We start from the raw sequence: 21,985 nt of genomic DNA, 5'->3' as shown, positions 1-21,985 counted from the left end.
TTTCTGAGGTATCGACAAAAACATAACAATATCAAAACTTTGCGTTATGGCATTTTTTTAAAAAAACCCTGCATGCACCAGGCCCCTGCTTTTTTGTATTTGAGCTTTTGGTTTCATGTTAAAAAGAAGAAAAAAAGCTAAAAAGGTTACAATAAAACCGAAACACTGAACGCTAGGGTTTTGTAAAGCATAACGTGTGAAAAGAAACAGCATTTTTGTTATTTTTGAATTGAAAGAAATTCAATTTTACGCGGGAAATATCGAAAATGGCGCCGTGCACTCAAACTCTGGGACCCCCTTCACTATTTTGCGGTCGCCCCCTAATGTTTTGATGGTCCTTGCAGAAAGTAGAGCAATACAGCATGGCGGACACATTTGAAGGTGGACATTGACAGTAATTTTCTCATGGTGGACGATGCGGGAACCGTTCATTGCGTTAAAATATTAGTGGGCCAGGATTATGGCGAGCACTAGGCGCCGTGTTAAATTATATACATTAAACGAAGACCGGCAGTGGGATGACCGTGGTACGGGGCACGTGTCTTCGTCGTACGTTGAACGTTTACAGGGAATGTCGATCATGGTTCGATCCGAAGAAGACGGTTTGTGGAGATTGTTCTGTCCGCTGCTGTTACTTGTTTTATTTTATTATGGCTATTTTTTCGAGAAAACCCGAAAACCTGTTGTATATTCACCCCGGTTGCTTCGTTTACAGGTTCAATTCTGCTCGAGTCAAAAATACAGCCGCACACTGCCTATCAGAAACAACAGGTACATTTCGTCATTTTAGTATTTTTGAAATTATGCTGGTTTTTCGTGAAGGTTCTGTTATAATGGTAATTGCATTTTTTTCACGATAGGAGACTCTAATTGTGTGGTCAGAGGGCGACAACTACGATCTAGCACTTAGTTTTCAAGAGAAAGCGGGCTGCGATGAGATTTGGGAAAAAATTTGTCAGGTAGGCTCATTCTTCGATAGCTTGAATACGCGCGTTTTGATTTGTAAAAACTTAGGTTATGAGATGAGTTGCTTGTATAACAGAACGTTACTTAAAAGTGAAAGGTGCATTTGTTTGGTATTTAACAAATCTATCGCCTACCCACAAACTCTTACGAAATCATTAAATGTCACTTCTGTCAGTGAAAATCAAGTCTCTTGAACATCGATTTTTTTCTACTCTACACAGTAGCGTGCTAAATTAATTCTCTTTGACAGATTCAAGGAAAAGATCCATCTGTTACCATCACGCAAGACATCCCCGAAGACGATGAGTCGGAAGAAAGATTTGAGGAAGTTATGGATTCAACAGGCCCAATTGAATTACCCGCTTGCGAACTTAGTAAACTCGACGAAATCGCCGAGTTATTTAACAGTGTTCTACCCTCACCGATTCGTCGAGAAAAGTTAGCACTGGCTATCGAACAAGACAATTACATCAGGAAACTGCTGGATTTGTTTCACATCTGTGAAGATTTAGAAAACTTAGAAGGACTTCACCATTTGTATGATATTTTTAAGTCATTGTTTTTTATGAACAAGCCTTCGTTGCTCGAGATTATGTTGGCTGATGATTTAGTCTTCGATGTAGTTGGCTGTCTGGAGTACGACCCTGGCAAACCGGCCCCACAACGGCATAGATTATTTTTAAAGGAGAGCGCGAACTTCAAAGAGATCATTCCTATAACGAACTCGGATATTATAAACAAGATTCATCAAACGTATCGTGTACAGTACATCGCCGACGTAATTCTTCCTCCTCCTTCGGTTTTTGATGACAATATGCTGGCTTCAGTGCATTCGTTTATACTTTTTAATAGGATAGAAATTGCCACACATCTGCAGGTGGGTCAACTTTTATATTTTCAAAAGAATTGCCCGAGTAAGTAAAAATTGTTGTTGTTAAGGAAGAATCAAACGACGTTCTTTACGTTTCTATTTGAAATCTGAGCTTCACCAACCATTGTCAAAAATCATAGTTTTCACATTTCCGCCGGCTGACAGTAAGAAAATTAAAATTGATAAAATATATCAGTGCTTTTCCTGTACATAAACCAGGAGGATTTTTCTTAAGATCTGTTTAAATTTTGATGGAACTTTCAGTCAATCCTGCAAGTTTCTTCAGCCTATTTTAGAATTTTCTGTCAGAATATCAAATTACAAATCTTTGTATTTTGTTACAGAAATTGTGGTCAGTTTGGTTTGACTTTAATACGTTTGTGATCACGATTTCACGCATTGGTGCTGTAACTTTGTGTTACTTCCCAGGGTCATCATGTTGTGTGTTGACCTAAACTTTTAGACCCCTTAAAACTACACTTGATCACATGCACAGGTGTTTCAGAAATGGCTATTGACATTTCTTTTGTCTTTAAAAGTAAAAAATATTGTTTATCTTGACATTTCTTACAATCATGTGTTAGCTGCACTGTATGACCAATGTGCATCTCAGCAAAATCATTGAAACAGTCATTTCCTCGAAAGATATTTGGACCAGTTGTAATTCAATCCAGTTTTAGAGTTAAAATGAAATCTGAAAATTTCTCCTATTCCGTTTTGGTGAAACATACTCTTCGGTGCATTCACAAATATGGTGGCTTGTTTTGAAAGTTGTAAGTAACACTGCCTCAAAACCAAAGTTGTTGGTGTTTTTAGTATGTATTGTACTGTACTTGTGGGAAGTCCTATACTAATGTGATGTTAGTCTCAACTCTTTTTTTTTTTTATTTGCACAAGGCTTTGTTTAACAGGATATGATCATTGTTCATTGTACTTCAATTTACTACCCTGTGTCCCTGCGAACTTACCAAAAAAATTGTACTAATAACAAAGGGTTGTTGCAAAAGCCTTTGAACTTTGTGGACTGCCTGTGAAAGTTGCATTTTCCACAGTTACCATGTTGGCAAATCTGAAAATCACCGATAAAATCTTCTCTCTTTATCCTTTAAACACTTTCACCCTCAACTTTTATGACTATTTCTTTTCAATGCTTGAGGATTAAACATTTTTATAGACAGCTGAGGTTAGGGTGCCAGGATGGCCATTGATAAAAGGTCTTAAATAGTTAATGCCATCCTCGTAGACCAGGTCCAGCTGTCTGCTTTATATACAGCTGCTTTGGGAAAGGTTGTCAGAAGAAATGCACACCCGACAATCCCGAAAGGCAATATGGGATATGATCAATACACTGTTCGTAACGACTGAACCTGTCAAACCTACTTTTGTTGCTCTCCTTTAGCACTCGCAAACATATGTCCGAGGCCTCCCGTACCATTCTTTCAAATTTCTTTGAAGAACAGTGTCCTCAAAGCCACCCACAATACCTTTCAGAATTGTCGCGTGCACTTTTTTCGACAACCTTTCTCAAAATAGCTGTATTATTTAAGTATGGTTTACAGGGGCCATGTCGTGAGCATATTGCTGTTGAGTCCACGTTCATCCTTGCCGTCAGTAGTAACAGAGAACAGGAAACAGTTTCAGTGCCTAAAATTTAGGCACTGAAACTGTTTAATGTTTAATGTAGTCTTAAGTAACGAAAATGGACCATAAATTTATTTTAAGCGAAGACATGTTTCAGCTTATTTTTAAAAGAGAGCAAATAGCATGCCGTAGCCCCTTAAACAGATGTGCAGGAATGTTCCATGAAATTTAAAACACAAATTGTAGCTGAGTGTTCAGCATTTTATTGGGAATTGTGATTACGTATGTTTTTGATACTGGTTCTTATTTGGGTATGGAGTGTTTACTTATAGAAATTCAACTGGCTTTTAATTTTTTTCTTAACAGGATGATGAAAAGTTTTTAGCAGACATGTTTTTGCAACTCGCTGATGAAGACACGTTGGAAGAGAAAAAGAAACAACTGGTACAATATTATTAGAATGTGACCTCACATGGGAAAATGTACACTAACAGCTATCCATTAAAACGGCAGAAAGCGTTAGATCTCCATTTTGTTATCCGATAAAATGTTTTAAAACCGTTAATCTGTTAGACAAGCCATTTTTGTTTTAACCCATTCTGTTAAAATGGTAGTTGCCAACGGTTAGATTGATATAGCAAGCTGTTTTAATGTGTAGTTCCAGAAAATAGCTAGACCCCCACCACGGAGGGAATGTCACTTAGGACCCCCCCACCTCCCTGGATTTTCCATTTTTGCCGGGAACTGATGACCCCCCACCCCCTCGGAATTTCCACAAGTGTGACAAAGATCCCCCAAACCCTCTGGAAAAGTTCACTTTCACAAAGAGAGACTATTAAAATAGAAGAATGAGGCCATTTATGGTTAGTACGCAAAGGTTTCCATCAGAAGCTTGTATGCTTCTGTTTCCATTTATTTGAGTGATCTCGCAACATTAAAACACACTACACTACCACAAAGTAACCTGATCCGCAATTTTTACTCATCTCTTACTTTAAATGAAACAGAGAAAGTTCATAAGTCCGTTATGTTTGTGCATTTACCTGAATCAGGGAAAGCTTACGATTTGTTATTCGTCTTCATGAGTGTAATGTTGATGGAATTAACGCCATTTCGTGCGGGAATGCAAAACAAGTCAAACTTATGACCACAAAATTAATGCAAAACAAAGAGAAGAATAAAAACTCTGAATTCTGAAATGATAACAATGAATACCCCCTGCATCTTGAAGGGAAACCAAGTTCAATTTACTGCTTTTTGATCGACTGACGCGACATGATGCGCGATGGCCGTATAAATGTTTGGTGAAATCGACACCATTTCAGCGAGAATTCGATCATGAACATGCCACACCTTCAACCACAAAATCAAGGGAAAATGAAAAGGAGAATAAAAACTCTACATTTTAAAATGGTTACAATGTATAGCTTGTGCTTCGTGAGGCAAAATTGCCACTCTACTGATCGATCGACTGACGCAACGTGATGTGTTGCACGCGTTAATGTTTTGAGGGAGACTGGTAACGAGTAATGGCGGCCGAATACATGAGCATGCGATAAAACGAGTTGTGGTCGGTCTAATTCCTTTGAAATTACATCCAAAACTCTCTTGGAAGAAAGGAAACCTGGTTAAGATCAAAGGAACAATCTTAAGTGATATATTTCAAGTTATTTATGTCCTAAAAATGATCTACCAGGTCGGTAAGAAGCAATGTTCGAACTCAGGTCGAAAACGAAATGATGTTGACCCTTTGGAAAGTGATTTTATGGTCCAACCCCACTCCCTTCTGGAATTTCCTGGGCCTCTGACCCCCCCCCCCCCCCCCCCAACCCCCTGGAATTTCCAATTCCCTCCGTCGTGGGGGTCTGGATATTTTCTGGAACCACACAATGGCAAACACTATCCGTTTACAGTTAAACCTCTTTAATACGGACACCAAGGGGACAGAACCAATTGTCCACTTTACAGAGGTGTCCATATTATAGAGCTTTGGCAGGGAATGTATGATTTTTGGCATTTCTGGGATCAAACGAACTGTCCATAATAGAGAGGTGTCTGTAAGGAGAGGTTAGACTGTAGTTGATCCCAGAAAGCATTAAAAATGGCAGTCTCCAAAATGGCAAAAAAATAACAAGCTGTTTAAACGGCTATCACCAACATCAGTTCAAACTGTGCGTGGATCATAGAGAGTTGCAAACTCGCAGCGCCCATCTATGCCTATACGTATCCGATGGTGTCCGCCATGGCGTCATACAGTAGTTTGCTATCCCGGCACATTTTTTGTTTCTAGGGAACATTCGACTGAAAGCGATTTCCCATCAAGTCAGTGACCAGAGTGCTTGGTCTTTTTGCAGTCGTTTTAAGAGTCGCTGAGTGCTTTTTGCGATGAATTTCGAATGCAAAAGCACTTTTAAGAGCAAATGGAAGTGATTTTAGATAATTAGCCTTAAGATATGAGCAAAAATCAACGTAACAAAACACGTTTTGCTTGTAGACAAGATTGTACTGTATCAGCTTAGTTGGGCGTCTGTTCTTTAATGCGATGAAATGCATTGGCGTTAGGTTTCCATCGTCAAAACAGCAGTCATTCTTCTGAAAAGTATCTCTGAATTCATGTTTAATGGGGCTCAATCAACTTTATACAGGGCACACTGGCGGAAGTTCTGGGGAAAAGGCTTTTAATAAAGTATTATCAACATCTTGGCAATGTGTTTCACGTGGCATAGTAGTAATGAAACAGCCTGGCGTGTACAAGGTCCAGAGTTTGATTCCGGGCAGAACTTGTTTTCCTCTTCTCTTCTTCTTTTTTTTTCCTTTTCCGTTACGTTTAGTCATCTCTTTAGTCATTGTAATTTTGTTTTGTTTATTTATATACCTTAAGTTTTTTAAATTTATAAATTTTCTTTCTTGTTGCCTTATTTCCCCTTCAACTCCTTGCCGTTCTCCCGTTCTAAGCCATTCAATTGGCCTAGAATACCATTTTAACACTTTCCAAATCCATTTTCCTCCCATTTTCAGCCATCTGTTTTATCCATTAGTGTACGTTTTCCCATACAAGGTCACAGGTCATTCATTTGTAATGATTGTTCCAGTCCGATAAGTGGATTAACTTCCTTGTGATGACAATGTTTGATGATATTTTCTGTCCTCACATCTTCCTGTACGAGAACAAAATGTTAAACTCATTGAGTCTAGGTCACATAATAAACTCCCAAAATTAGGACCTTTAGTGGCATTTGTCCATTGATGTCTAACAAATTCGTGTCTTTTTGCAGGTTATCTTTTTGAAAGAACTAGTTGGTTTCTCTTTACACTTTCAACTTCACCAGAAAGATGAGTTTTTTAAGGTTTGTAGAAATCATCTCATTTTAGCAAACAATTAATGCCTTAAATAGTAATAAAATATTACCCTATTTAGTCTCACTTGCATAAGCAGCGAGGCTCATAATCTGCAAGCCGTTTTTTTCCCTTCATATTTAGTACACAAAAAGGCCATTCTAGTCCCAGGCATTCCTAGCGGAGACGGTGGAAACTGGGAATAAGAATCGTTGCGTGACTGAAGCCACGCATGTTTTGCGAAGAAAGCTTAGGTTTAGAGCTAAGACGCATACTAAATCAATTCCGAAACAAATAAAAATATCCAGAAGTAGGAAGTGAAAAACCTTTAGCGAGTAAATCCTGTTTTGTGTAGAATTAATCGCCTCCTCATTTCTCGATCTAATCTTCAAGCAAGCAAGACTTAATGCTGCTGTAAGACCAATCGTGTTAGTACCTATATTGCTGATATCCTGGACCTTATTTTGTTTAAAGAGTCTTGCTCCTGAATAAGCAATTAGTTTATAGAACAAGGAATCATGCCGCTTATCTCTTTTTCATACATTAAGTATTAAGTATGTTATTCATCGATGCACCACTTGTATGACTCATCACCACCATTTGCATGACCCATGCAAATTGCACCACTTGAAAGCAAGCTCCCTGTCTGCACTAGTGAGATGCAGTTTCACCAGTTGTATATCAGCTAGGAAGGGCTGCCAGGCTGATAGCATTGCACCAAATCTGCCAAAGCACCTGACTTGTCCCCAGTAAGCTCATCATATGTAGGCGGTCATGGAATGGTTAGGGGAAACTTTTACAGCACTGCTTGCCAGTGTCTTCCACAGGCTTACCTCATAATGTTTATGAGAGAGCCAGGAAGACAACTGGGAACTTGTCAGCGTATGCAGTGGTTCTGGGGCATCGATTGAATTTGTGATCATTGTCACTTTATACTGTGCTGCCTGAAACCCACTCTTCATCTCTCTGAAAAGTTTTAAAATCTAAGCTCACTTCCAACAAATCTGCATCATTTATCCCCAGTAAAGTCTGGCACATCTAAAATCACCATTGAAGACATGAGTTACAGATAAGAATCTCAACCATTCTCGCCAGTTTTTTTTCAATTGCCTTCCAGAGAAAAGCACAAATAGAAGGCATAGTAACTTAGGTAATCAATTATAACGTTTTAACTCTGTATTGTTATTCCCTCAGGCACTTACACACCATGGTTTACTTCCTGCCCTAGAAATGCTGCTTGTAAGTATAGGTTTACTAAGCTCCAGTAGGATAATAGAAAAGAGCATCCAAGTACATGCTATCATGGGATATACTGATGTTTTTGTGATTGGGAACTTACTTTATCCATGAGGAAATTGAAAAATAAAATGCTCAGGGTTACACTTGTGTAATTTTATCTACGGGGTGTGAAGGTAATTGGCGGTTGGGTTGAAGGTTAAAGATTCACCTCAGGTGATAAATCCTAGTTTGGCTGGCTGTTGCTTGGCGGGTGTATCATCTCTTGCTACTGAAGAGATCAATTTTCGGAGTTACAATCTCTGTTGCAAAGGTGACATCTGTGTAAAGTCCTTGGTCTATTGGAGTTATTGAGCTCCTTTCTGCTCGCAACACATTGCTAGTGGTAACCTTGCATTTAACTTATCATTCGCTTAGCCAGGTGTGGGAACCAGGGAAGGAAGAGTCAAAGTAGCAATATTATGGCTCATAAACAGGATTAAGCTCCAGTCATGTTGTGATGCTTGGTTTGCAGGTTAGTGACAATGAAGAGCACAGGCTGGCATCTGTAGAAATGTTCTCCCAGGTTGTTGACATCAGTCCTTACCTTGTGAGGGATTTCATCATGAAAGAGGCACAAACACAAGAAGAAGTGAGTACTTTTTCTGTGCATTTTGTGGCAGGCAATGTAGTTCCCAGATTTCCCAGCGTCAAAGCTGGATGTTTTGTGGGTAAATGCGGACTGTTCTCCTGTTGAACCAGTACTTTGCCAGGTAATAGCCCTAATAAGTAGGAGACAGAGGAGAACAGAATGTACCCACAAATTATAGATACAAGTTACAAGGTGTGCAATGTTGCATCACATGTCCGGTCCTTAATGGTGTCTCTTTATACCCAAGAACCCATCTATGATAAAAACTTAGTCAGATTCAATTAAAATAAAGTTAATAATAATGATAATAATAATAATAATAATAATAATAATTATTATTATTATTATTATTATTATTATTATTATTATTATTATTATTGTTGTTGTTGTTTTACACACAGGGATTTTGTCATTTTCACGATATTTATAAACCTTTAATTTCAGTAGTAAGTCATTGCCATTGTTATGTTTTCTAACTGGGTAATTCTATTTATTGGATTTCTTTCTTTAGGACATGCTTATTAATCATATGATAGATTACATGATATGTGATGGAGATACAGGTCAGTGGTTGATAAGATTATTATTATTTTTTTTGTTGTTGTTGCTGTTGTTGTTATTTATCAGCCTCTGTTACTCTTACCTCTGCATAAAATTTGAGGGCACAAAGTATGTTCTAACTTGTTTTGTTTCATTGTAGGAAATGCTTATCAACTCTCTCAGCTGATCAGAACATTACTTGACCCAGAAAACATGGCCCTAGGAGCGAATGTAAGTGCTTTCTTTGACAGATAAATGTTTGGCTGCTCTGCTGTATGGGCATTTACAACAGTGATTTTGTTACAAATAGTTATGGTGAGTTCTGGGACTCATCATGTGCAGTTTTTATTCTAGACTAGGGCATTTCCGGATTCCAGCATTGGGAGAATGAGGAGACGATGGCTGTGAAGACAATGAAAGATACAGTGCAGCTCAAAAGAGAAAATTTATTTTACACCAAGCACTTACACTACCGTGGTTGGGCTATATTTCTTGAGAAGGGAGCCCTTTACAATTATTTTAGAAGTCTGCTCATAGCCCTGATTGGCCACCCTAATTTAGTTCAATTGAGAATAGCGTCTAAAAATGATACCCTGCTCTTTTTTCTGCAGAAAATGGAGAAGTCTGAATTCCTGAGTTTCTTCTACAAACACTCTATGCACGTTTTGACAGCACCCCTTTTTGCTACGACGTGTGATGACAAGCCAAGCAAAGGTAAATAGTCACTGATCATTACTTTACATGTGGCTGGCCTATTGGAAACCTCCTTGGAAATCCTCCTGTTTCTACCCATTCTCAGGAAAACTCCTAGAATGTAAGTTTTTATTGATTGGTTTGGCATTGGTGAAGGGATAGACCCTGCTGACTTTGGAAAATTAAGATTATTTTGGACCATTCACGCCAAGGCTTGGTTGGAAGGTTTCGTATGAATTATTCTGATTATTTTATCAATCTGAGCCTCAAGTTGGTGACTTTGTTTACAAGAGTGCAGGGTGGTCTGTTAAGAGCATTTTGTTGGTAGTAAAATGTGCAATTTTGTTTTGAGGGTGTTCATGGAATAAAGCTGTCAGTGATTGTTGATGTAAAGTCCCAGTATCCTTTAGTTTCAGAAACAAAATACAAGGAAATTTGTTTACTAGGATTTAATCAAAAGTCAGGTACAGCTCTTTTCCATATGTCTCTTCATTTTTGCGCTGAAAAACTCCTGGAATTTCCAAGTCTCTCAGTAGTATGGACCCTGTTAAAGGTATCTGTGATGAGCCATTCTCTCAATTTTTTGCAGATGACTATGTTAACAGTGTGACACTTGGACACATCCTTGAACTTTTGACCTTCTGTATCGAGCATCACACATATCACATAAAAAACTATGTCATAAATAAAGACCTCCTCAGAAGAGTGCTAGTACTGATGAAGTCACGTCACAAGTTCCTGGTGTTAAGTAAGTTTACCTTTTTACTTAAATCATGACATTCATTTTCTTTGCGTGATTTTTGTTAAATTTTACACAGTGAATCAACACTGTGACAGGGAATGAAACAGGAATTGCATCCTTTGATATCAACCTCTCAATTACCCACCCAGCCCATGAAAGGTTGACCACAGGTCTGGAGTCTATGTCCCCTACTCTCTTCTAACAGCTGTGTGCATTTGTTTGCATCCCACGTGAACCAGAACAGGGGAAGTGTTGTGAGATGGAACTAGGATTGTTAGTCTTAGTCTGGTCATTAGAGAGTTTATTATAAGCAACCATAATGGTGACAGCAAAGAAAATGTCAATTAAGAGGTGAATTTGTGCTGTTTGTATGCAGTTTGTTAATACCAGACAGAAGAATCACTTGGACACTACATTTTGGAGAACCTTGACTGCGCAGAGATCATTTTTCTATCGTGCAATAGTATTATAGAATAAGTTAAACGAGGATACTAAGAACAGCTTGAATGTTGATCTATTGTGAACATTGAACATTGTGCCTGTAGGGAACTTTGGGCATCTATACTTTGACTTATGTGATGTTTTTAGGATCATATCTATGTTAGTTCATCTTGATAACTTGTAGCAGTTTTTTAAGAGTATTGTTATTATGAGGTTTCTTCTGATGATTGTAAATTAACTTTGAAAATCCCAATTTGGGATATGTTAATAAACTTATTGTATTGTATCTTATCGTAAAGGTGCAAATGAACCAAAGGCTCAAACAGCCGTAGCTTATCCCAGTTTCTTTAGCATGAAGCATGCCCAGGAGTATTGCTACTCCCCCCCTGGATGGGATGCTAGTCCATGGCTACAGGAAGATGGGCCTAAAAGTGGGGCGGGGGGGAGGGGGCGGGGTAAAAGGGGACTTTTACCATAGACCTTTCATTTTCTTATTATTTGACAGAAAGTCATTGGTCTATGTAACCAGCTGACTCCCCTTCCACCCCTCCTCCTCCCGCTCAGCGCTCATGTAACATTTTGTGTACACTGGCAAATGAGAAAAAAATGTTTGCTAACTTTAACATTGACATTTTCTGTTCCCTTCGTTAGACTCACTTCGATTTCTCAGAAGAATAGTGGGGCTTAAGGATGAGTTTTATAACCGCTACATTGTCAAGGGCCAGCTGTTTGATCCAGTAATTTGTGCATTTAAAGAGAATGGGCAAAGATACAATCTGCTGAATTCAGCCATTGTAGAACTGTTTGAATTTATCAGAGCGGTGAGTATGAAATATCAATAAGACATGATTATGATAAGTGATTGTAAATAAAAGTTTGTTATATTTTATTTTTATCACACTATATTCCAGAATTTTTTCATTTTCAAATCATTTCATCTGTTGAAGACGGTAGTTTAGGCGGTTGGAGGCTTGTATTTTATAATAAATTTTTCAAATTATATTTGAAATATCACTGAAGTGTAGAAAGTACTAGTTTTGATCTGACATCAAAGGAAGAACTCTTCATCAGAAGAAATTCCCGTTGATGAGGGTATCAAATTTTTTATGAGTCCCTTTCAATTGTTCTTGTAGGAGGATATGAAGACTTTGTGTACCCATGTTTGCTCAAAGTACACAGAGTTCTTTAAAGATGTCACTTATGTCAGTACATTTAAAGGGCTTCTGCAGAGGGATGAACAGGAGAAAGACAGAAAACAGAATAACAGAATCCTTGAAAGGTATGTTTGTCAGCAGATCTGGTTTTTAAGGATGCCAACACTATTTTCAACAAAGATCATTTTTGTGCCTATAAATCATTGGCAAGTTGGTACAAGCATGATAAGTGTTAATCCTGGGTTAACTGGAAACAGAGTAAATAATTATTGTAATTAGATGAGTGACATCATTTCAGTTTTTTGAACCTTGTGAATATTTTTAGACTGTTCACAGTCCCCTTATTTTTCTGTAACATCATCAAGATTGAGTGCTTTGTGTTACGGGCAGCCATCTTGGTTTCAGTTGTTCCAAGTTTAGCCCGGGGATGAGTGTCAGTCGACACCCTCCCCCTCGGGACATGTGAAAGCAAGATGGCCGATTATACTATTAAGCACTCAGTCTGGAAGATCTTACAAAAAAATACTAGATTGTGAACAGTCTAGATTAGTTTGGACTATTCACTTGTGTGTGTCTTGGACATTTGCTACCTGGCAATTTATTGGTCAAATGGGTGATGCTGGTAGATGATGATGATGTACTTGGTCTTTGTGACATTACAGTTAACACCTGCATAAAAGAACCTACTTTTTAAGTCTGGCAAAATAGCTTCTTGTATTTTGGGGTTCTTATTGGCAATTAATTTTTATGAAGGAGATAATAGATTGTTGATTAGCAGAAAAATAAAACAAAAACTGGGTTTGGTCCTTAAAAAAATATTGTTTGCAATAGTATTATTATAACTCTAACACAACTGATTACTGAATTTATATTCAGTTTGGTACACATACAGTATGTTCTCATTATACTTAAATTTACAATCTCAAAGTTACATTCCTTGGTTAAATTGTTTATCATTACCCACATATAAAAACCTGCTTGATCTTGCTTGACTAAACAGGTTCTTGTATTTTTGGGTATTAAGGTGGCAAATTTCTGCCGGGAGGGTTTTAATCCACAGGTTCTTATATGCGGGTGTTTACTGTATTTCACTGACTTGGACTTGCAGCAGAGGTGGCATGAACCATGGAATCATTCATGTGAACAGCCGGTTCAGACGAGATGTGCGCACGCTGGAAGAGGAAGAAGAACATTGGTTTGATCAGGAAGATGAAAATGGAGAGGATAATGTCATGATGGAACAGAATGATCTCCTCTCAGATGATTCTGTGTTTAAGAGTAGAAAATCCTTTGTCAGTGAAAAGCCAGCTCAATCAATTGTCAACAACAAGCGGGTAAGTGTGGTAGCTATTTATACACGAGTAAGTTGGAATCATCAATAAAACCAAACCCCCTTTTAGTGTAGTCATGGCTGTATAATATTCAAGTTCAGAATGGTGAGAATAAACTGTCAAAACAATGGGCTGAAGATTAACATCTAATAACAACTTTAAAGTATGCCTCATAGAAAACAAACATGTGTACCAAACATATTATGTTCGAGACAAAATATCAGTGGGAGCTTTGTATATCTCTTGCGAATATTGTATCCTGTTTGTGAAATGAAGCAAGGTGTAGAGATCTGAATCAAAAGTTAATGAATACTTATTAGCTGTGTGTAGTGTTTGTAACAAAAGTTAAATGATTCTGTTTGAAACTTTGTCAACCCAGTTGATTTGCATTGGAACTTACAGAGGTGTTCATGTGACTCAATTACTTCCTCTTGATTTGCTATACAACATATATGAATAATTAACAAAATTGCAGATAGCGAAAAAAAAATGCTTGCAAATAGGTTTTCAAAATCCACGATTTCAGTCTGTTTTAATCTTCAGTGTTGTTCGTCTATTCCTTCTTTTGTATTATTTTGTTGTGTTATGTCATTTGTTGGCAAGAGCCAGCTCATATGAAGATTCAGTATCACAGACACTTGTAACAAAGCCATTTGTTGTTCTTTCAACAGCCATTAATTGGCCTTGTCGATTACCCTGATGATGAAGAAGATGATGAGGAGGAAGATGCCACCACCAGCCCCGCCAAAAGAGCTCGACTAAATGCCTCCTAGCATTTGCTTACATGGGCTTAAGGGGGCAGGTACAGGTTACCATGGCTACCATAGCAGGCCTTATGGAGTGGAAACGCCAGTCATGTCATATGTCCATCGTAATGTATCCAGAGTATAAAGATACCCCAAAGTTGAGCTTTTATGTCCCCTGGGAAGCTTGATCACTGTGCACATGCTGTAGTTTTTGGATTTTATTTTGTTTTGTTTACCTCTACTGGCCTCATTTTAAAGTAATTTCTTTTAATTTTTCACATTCTAACTACATTGTTGGGGCTGATTAGCGTGAATATAAACAAATAATAATTTATTGGCTGTCATGCAAATGGTATAATATTTTTCTTCTTGTTGTATGTGAAAATTGGACACTCTTAGTCTTGTCAACTTGTGGCAGTTCCACATAAGATTGATGACTTCAAAAAGTATCCTTAAGAAGTGCAAATGTGCAGTGTGTTTAAATTATTATGACCGAATATGCATCCCTCTCCCTCAGTTTCTAAAGTGGTATAAAATTTTTGGATATTTTAAGATTTAACCCCCTTACCCATGGGAATCTTCATGACGAAAGAAGTTTATACTTGGGAACCAATGACAACATTATGAGGCTGGCCTCAATATATTCATATTGTGGTAAACAAATAACTACATGTACAATCATATCCAAAAACTACAGCAAATTGCAAGCATTTCAGAGATAAACTGCCTCGTGATGATTACAGCTGTTTCGAGAAAGGTTGTCGGAAAAAGTGTACGCGACAATCCCCAAAGGTATTGTGGGTGGTTTTGTCTGCCCTGTTCTCCAAAGAAATTTGAAAGAATGGCACGAGAGGCCACAGACATATGTTCGCGAGTACTAAAGGAAAGTAACAAAAGTAGGTTCGACAGCTACATTCGTTAGGAACGGTGTATTGATCATATCCCATATTACCTTTCAGGGTTGTCACGTGCACTTGTTTTTGACAACCTTTCTCGAAGTAGCTGTATAAACTTACCTTTATTTTCTTTTAGTCCTGCACTTCTTCACTTTCTTTCTCGGTAGAAAGACACGCACCCTTTCAAACCTCGTGGCTTGCAAGCAAACTGTCTATTTTGAAATCGCGCGAGTGAGCCACGAATCTCGCGCGTGACTGCGTGAGCTTAGTGTCCGTTGAGCACTTAGAACTCTTCGTCATCACTTTGTACTCTTTTTTTAGTGGAATTGCGCATGTGTCGCGTAAGAGCGTTTTGTCACTGAATTGCCTCAAACAGTAACCAACGATCAAGCCGCCCCAGAATGATTTCCATGATAAAGAGATAATACGTTTTTAGACATTAAATTATTCATCATAGACTTATAACTTGACACCTTCAGGGGAATTGTTACAGCTGACCCGCCGTCATGAAATGTTTTTAAGCCTGCAATCGAGCGTAACTCAGTTGCACATTTTTAACTCCGAGTTTGTGTACAGATTTTTTCTTTGTAAATTTGAAATCCTCGAAATAGTACCTTTGATTACGATTACCTTAATACCAGACCTTCGCTATTTTGCATTTTGCTTTAGAAGTTTCTGTGCAACAGTTAGCCTCATAAGCAGGGGGTGTTTATGTTGCGTGCAAATCACCAGTCACGATTACACCTTCTATTGTAGTTTGTTGCTTTCACAGGCACACTTTGTAACTGATTTTTTTTCCAGTGAAAAAACCTGTTAAGAAACTACGTCTAGCCCCTTAAATTTCATGCTCTAAATAATCTTTCTAGTATTGATAGCCAAATCTCTGACATATCCATCATAAAATCCTAAGACCATTTCCCTTTAATGACTAATTCAGTAAATGAATAGGAATCATTACACGCATGAGCCAAGAGTAATTTTTAAGTCGAGTTTTGCCAAGCGATTTTTATTTAGTTTATGAGTGAATTTTCCTTTTCTTTGTATCTTTCGTTCATGCACGCCGTATTCACCTTCATGCAGTTTTGATTCTTTAACCCTTTAAGCCCCAATATCCACATACAAATTCTCCAAACTGATCTCTATACATTTCCTTTAAGAATTAGTTAAGAGAAATTGATAAAAGATCAAAGTATTTTCTCTGAGGTGATCATTTTATTAATTCTCATAACCTAATCTCATGACAATGTATGGACATCGTTAGGAGAAATTTGCTGTTGGTCACTATTGGGACTTGAAGGGTTAAAAGACAAGCTACCAAACATTCCTGAAATTCCTTTGGGTTGTAGAACGGGATTACCGAGTGAATTTAACTTAATATATATTCTCTATACTTTGTGGGTATTCGTCGTGTTTTATGAAAGGATTCTTTAGTTCTTAAGTTAACAACTCGTAGAAGTATTTTTACAGATGGCAGGTGTTTTCAATGAAAGTAGTCTAAAACGAAAAGTATGTAGATGACGCCTCTATTTGTCAAACTAGTGTATTTATATCCCGCAAAGTATTTCATTAAACTGGACTTAAGAGTTATCGATATGTTTGCTTGGTTTATTTTGTCGTAGTTCCTTAGTGAATAGAGAGGCTAGTTAAGGGGTTGATCACTTGAGCGGGACCAGCTTACTTTGCCGAGTGACTTTTACCCATGTTTTACATGAAGCAAACCTGCTCGGAGCCTTCGTGTTTACCATGATAACAGAGATTGAAACAGTTCGCATGACCAGTTGCTGGGTTGGCTCCGGCGAGCGTGATAACATTTGAGAGGTTTAAAGCATCACGTTTACGTCAAACGGCGAACGTAAATTTGTAACACGTGACCAAAACAAGTTTCACCTATACTTGTCGTTTACTGTTCATTATCCCTACCCAGATGAACTTTTTTGAACTGTTTTTATCTGCTCACTTTCTATTTCGATAAATTCTCAGCTTGAATCAGATGTTTGCCGTATACGTGAAGCTCAAACTCTCTATTGCAGACTCCCCGCCCGGTTAGCCGGGATCGGGCTTGTGTAATCTCAAAAGTCGATTTTTGTTGCGTTTAATCAACGTGCCGAGATCTCGAGGGAAAAAACCCTTAATCCCCTAAAGGTCCCCTAAGAATTTATCTGGACCTGAAGTTACTCAGTGAAAGATAAAGCTTTTCGGATGGTCAACGAAGACGTGACATACAGTGGGCACCACCTGATGTCTTCTTTGCCTCGACCGTGGGCTTCATTATTCCGTGCAGCTAATGCATTTGGGTCACGTGGTCCGAGCGAAGTTTCCCGCCCGTTCGCCTCGGTTACGTCACTGAACTGCATTGACGTACAGGGACTAGGCAAAGCCGCTGACTAGGAAAGGATCATTTACTAAAAGAGAGAGGGGAGAGAATAGAGCTCCAGATACGCGACAAATATTTTTGCACCTGCAGCAAGCCAGCTACAGGTTTTATGGTAGCCTGTGAACAGGCTAGTTTTATGGTCTTTAGTTTTGTATGGAGCTTTTTTCCATCAGTGTTTGACGCACGAATTTCCAGGCAATTTTATCCTTTAAAATTCGCAATGTTGATAGACAACAATTTTTCCTGGTGTGTGCACTTTTAGACCATAGAAATGTTCAAAACTTTGTGGTGAAACCACTCACCTGCGGCTCGTACTTCATCTTAAATTTTTGAGCATTTTTACGCTATTTCTATGGTTTCTAAGAGTATAAGAACGTGTAGAATTGTCGCCCAGTTGTTAAATTCAAGCAACGAACCATGAAGGACCTTTATCCTCTCCTAGGGCCTGTTTACATGGAGGTGGGGGACCCCAGGTACAGGTCAGGTAACCCGCTTAGGTGGGGTAAAATTGCAGGGCAAATTTCAAAACTTTTTCAAGAATTCAAGACTCTGTACGAATCTGAAATCTTAAAAGCATTTAAGCCTTGTGGACACTCTTACCAGTAGGAGACAGAGCGAGGAGTCATTCAGTTCTTAACAATCCACCGTACGGAAAAAGATGGCGGCCAGCTATACATTTTATATACCACAATTCCTTTCGAACACACCGCCAATTAAACATAAAGTCATATTTGTTTTGACGAAATTCGTCCCTGCGATAGCAACATTGCGTATCCTAGGTTTGAAGTTTATAAAACTTTTCTGCGCGTTTTTATGGGCAATTTTAGGGTTTTCATGCGCTAAGAATTATGGGTAAATGTACCAGTTTCCATAAGTTCTTACGTATGGTGGATTGGTGCCAACAGTTCCATGGTCCATATACTCCGATGACCATATAGCTCTTGTCCAATCAGCGAGCAAGAATGTTGATTGATAAAAAATATCTATGGGCGATGGAAAAAAAAACATTTTCAGTTGCATAGCATTTGTTATGGGTTAAAAAAATGGTAAAGGGGATTTTATTTAGTGTCTTGGGTTTCCTTCGGAAAGTATATATTTCACGTGGTATTGGAGTGGACAAGGATTCCCAGCTAATTTAACTTGTGATCAAGAGGTTGATATATAGCGCAGCAGGAGGTTGATGGGTATTTCCTAGAGTCACAAATTCGCTGCAAAACAGGTGATTCGTTGGTACTGGATTTGTTATTACGGGTTTACGGCATGCTTGCATGCTTCAAGGTTTACTTCTCGATAACTTCTGTAAATTTCCAGGAAATCACTTTTATCTTTGTTTTTGACACAGCCGTTGGCTTGTTTTCTAGTATTTTCCAGCGAACTCATGGAGAAGATATCTTTTATTTTGGATAAGGTTAGTTTATCATTGTGGTTTTGTCTCCTGATTTTCAGATGTTGTTTTCAGTTGTGACTTTTGCAGGTTTCTACATGTTATATTTTGAAAATGCCCCTTTGGATTTTCTGCAGTCACGTCTGTAATCGATTTACGGAAAAGCGGTTGATGCCTTGTGACTTCTATATTGCTCGCCTTGTTTCAGTATTGACTGAACAACCTAGACCACGAAATGAAATTTAATGAAAGAGAATTGTTTTGGGAAAACAAACAACTCGAAGGTTTTTATGCAAATAAGTCTTCCCTGGCCAATCAGAATCAGCCACATGCGCAAGCTTTAACCCGAGTCAAGCGGATGGATTTGCAGGTCATGTTGGATACCATAAAACCAAGGTGCAGTGACGATAGTGAGAGAGAGATTTGAATCAGTCAGATTAGCACTGACCTGCAGGGAAGAGACAAGTCTCGTCTTTTGTTGTTTAAGAAGTGGTAGTTCCCCCATAGAAGTTCTTCAAACAAGAGTAAGGTGCAATGAAGATAGACTGTACTATACTGTACCGTACTTTTGCTATGCCTTGCTATGCTATATATGTTATGCTAGGCTATACCATGCTAGCTGTGCTGTGCTATGATATACTGTGCTATGCCATAAGACATTCTATACTATGCTATAGGATAGATTCTGTGCTATAACATGCCATGCCATGCATGCTATGCTATGCTATACTTTCATTTCATTTCATTCATTCATTCATTCATTCATTCATTCATTTAACCATTCGTTCATTCGTGCTTGTGTTCATTCTTTCACTCCTTCAACAATAGCTACTAAGTGGAACTCTTCCTCATAAAATCGTTAAATCAACCAAATTTGTCTGGTCCAGACGTGAAAACACAATTTAATAGTTTTCATAGCCTGTTTTCTTGTTAACTGGGTTCTCTTACGTAACCAAAAGACTGTTTAATATGTAAATAAATCAAAAGGCGATATAACCATCTGTAGGCATGGACTGTTCACTGAACAATCAATGATGACAGTGAACATCGTTTTCATGTTTTAGCCGAAAAGGAGAGTCTGAATGAGGGTATCTCGATAACACTAACAGTTAACTTTTTGGCTCTGTAACCTGTAACAGTTAAATTTTAGGCATTTTAACAGCAACAGTTAAAAAATTCTTGAAACAGGAAATTGTTTCCAGAAAGAAGCAAAAATGGCCCCAAAAAGGCTTGCTTTCTAGTAGCTGGAAAGTTTGACATTTAACGTTCCCTGTGGGGCCGACGGATGGGCGCGCGGTCGGGCTATCGGGCGGACATACGGTCACTTGATTACTGAAATTTCTCGGATGGATAGATTACCACATTTTCTTAGGTTTGGGGCGAAGCGAAGCGCGCGTGTGGAGCTCGCTATTATGCAACTGATAATCCCAGAAAGGGTGAAATGGATAAATAGCTTATTCTACGGCATAATGACATTAACCCACAGAAGGGTCCAACGAACTTATCAATGATCTTTCTATTTTTCTTTAGAAAAAAAAAATACTTTAATAACGCTGTCCAATGATAAAAACTTTGTAGCGTCACAAAGTCGTAAAACTGGCAATATCTTTCACTACTTGAACTGTCTGATTGCTTCCGCTTTCTGAATTTCGTGAACAAACAATAACGGAAAAGGAAACAGCTTTATGATTATTTTGGCGCCGGCTTAAAAGAAAGCTGTTATTGTATACGTGGCATGTCTAAACGTTATAGTTCCGCTCCAGACACTCAGATTTTTAAAAAGAGACAGTAAGCGTGGCCTTGGATATCACAATCTGAATAAGGTTTTATTTTTTTTGTAGTTCAACCATGTTTATCTGATTTGATTCTAAAAAATTCTGTTCAAGGACTAATGTACAAGCCGATGCTTTCTCCCTTGTCTCTGGCGGTGGGCACTTGCCGGGTGGCCGGGGGTCGAGGGAGAATTGAAAACATAAATCAAAGAGATCCTGATGAAATGTTCTCTTCCGAGGGGAAATAGAATCCTGTTGGATAGCCTAAAGACCTGGAAGAGATGAAATTAAACTCATTTCCCCGGCGATTGATCACGAGAGGCCTATCCCAGATAATGTGACATTTTTTCCCGTCTTGGGTGTATTCAATAGGGCCCGCTGGCCTGAGGACGGGGGAGGTGGCACAAGTACTAACTCGGGTCAGTTACCATATACATGGGCAAAATAGAAAAATTCCACTGGGATAAATGGTTCGCCGCACCATTCCGTATGGGCTGTGATTTGAGGCGACGCCATTTTTCTACTCCTTTTGGTCTGTTTAGCTGATTTGGATATACTTTGTAGCGGGTCTTTCTCCCACTGTCAATGAGCAGGTCTTTCTCCCAATGTCAAATTTTACCCCAAGTTTTTATTTAAAAAATGCACGAGATTTTCACCCGGGTGGTTTGTGTGAATTAAATGGTAGGCACTCCTAGGTATGGGACCCGGAGTAGAGAAACCCCAGGAGAGAAACCCATTTAATTATAAAAAGGGGATGCTCGTCGGAAAATTTGAGAGAGACCCACCTGGGCGTTGCTCAAGCTTTATTTGAAAAACTCTATCCTTACACAGACAGCCAAATGAGATGCTCTGTATAATGATTTAATTGCGACAGGCTCTTGATGACGAAGAAAAAGTTGTGATCAAAGGGTTCTTTTCCTTCCTTTTGTTTGTTTGTCTGTCACATTCAGTTCTCCGAAATGATACGACGAAAATCCCCGTTCCTTTCAAATGCAAATTTTACCCAGAAATGCCCGCTGCTGCCATGAGACCCATACTCCGCATTCATCACGCGATCAGGCGGCGGTTGTTCGAACGCTGGATAGCGCTATCCACTAGCCAGGGGCACCCAACGAAATATAGTTCAAAACCACTTAAACATAGCATTGTTAAACGTATTTAGTATTTAAAGGGTAGATATAGGCATATTTTTATCCCCTAAAAATTTTTCATCTGTTCGGATTTGCTAGCTGAAAGTCTAGTGATCCGAAAATTATAGGGATCAAAACTTAGCTTTTCGAAAATTTCAGCC

The 21,985-nt window shown here is 38.6% G+C and overlaps 1 protein-coding gene across 2 annotated transcripts; it reads left to right on the top strand.

Moving 5' to 3' along the window:
- The first annotated feature begins 331 nt into the window (after positions 1-331).
- Positions 332-16,757, top strand: LOC140944895 (serine/threonine-protein phosphatase 4 regulatory subunit 3A-like). Of its 2 annotated transcripts, none has more exons than XM_073393999.1 (16): positions 332-602; positions 716-771; positions 861-959; positions 1,217-1,843; positions 3,785-3,862; positions 6,694-6,765; positions 7,949-7,993; positions 8,505-8,621; positions 9,133-9,184; positions 9,322-9,392; positions 9,773-9,875; positions 10,444-10,602; positions 11,689-11,858; positions 12,171-12,316; positions 13,303-13,525; positions 14,194-16,757. In XM_073393999.1, the coding sequence occupies exons 1-16, from the start codon at positions 461-463 to the stop codon at positions 14,293-14,295; spliced, it is 2,262 nt and encodes a 753-aa protein (XP_073250100.1). In that variant the 5' UTR covers positions 332-460; the 3' UTR covers positions 14,296-16,757. The 2 variants fall into 2 exon arrangements, with proteins under 2 accessions (XP_073250100.1, XP_073250099.1); XM_073393998.1 differs by having other exon boundaries at positions 13,300-13,525.
- Positions 16,758-21,985: the final 5,228 nt, after the last annotated feature.

Source organism: Porites lutea, chromosome 7, assembly GCF_958299795.1.
Source record: "Porites lutea chromosome 7, jaPorLute2.1, whole genome shotgun sequence".
Taxonomy (NCBI): Eukaryota; Metazoa; Cnidaria; class Anthozoa; order Scleractinia; family Poritidae; genus Porites; species Porites lutea.
The sequence above is the reverse complement of the archived record's forward strand: the minus strand, read 5'-3'. Positions and strand labels throughout refer to the sequence as shown.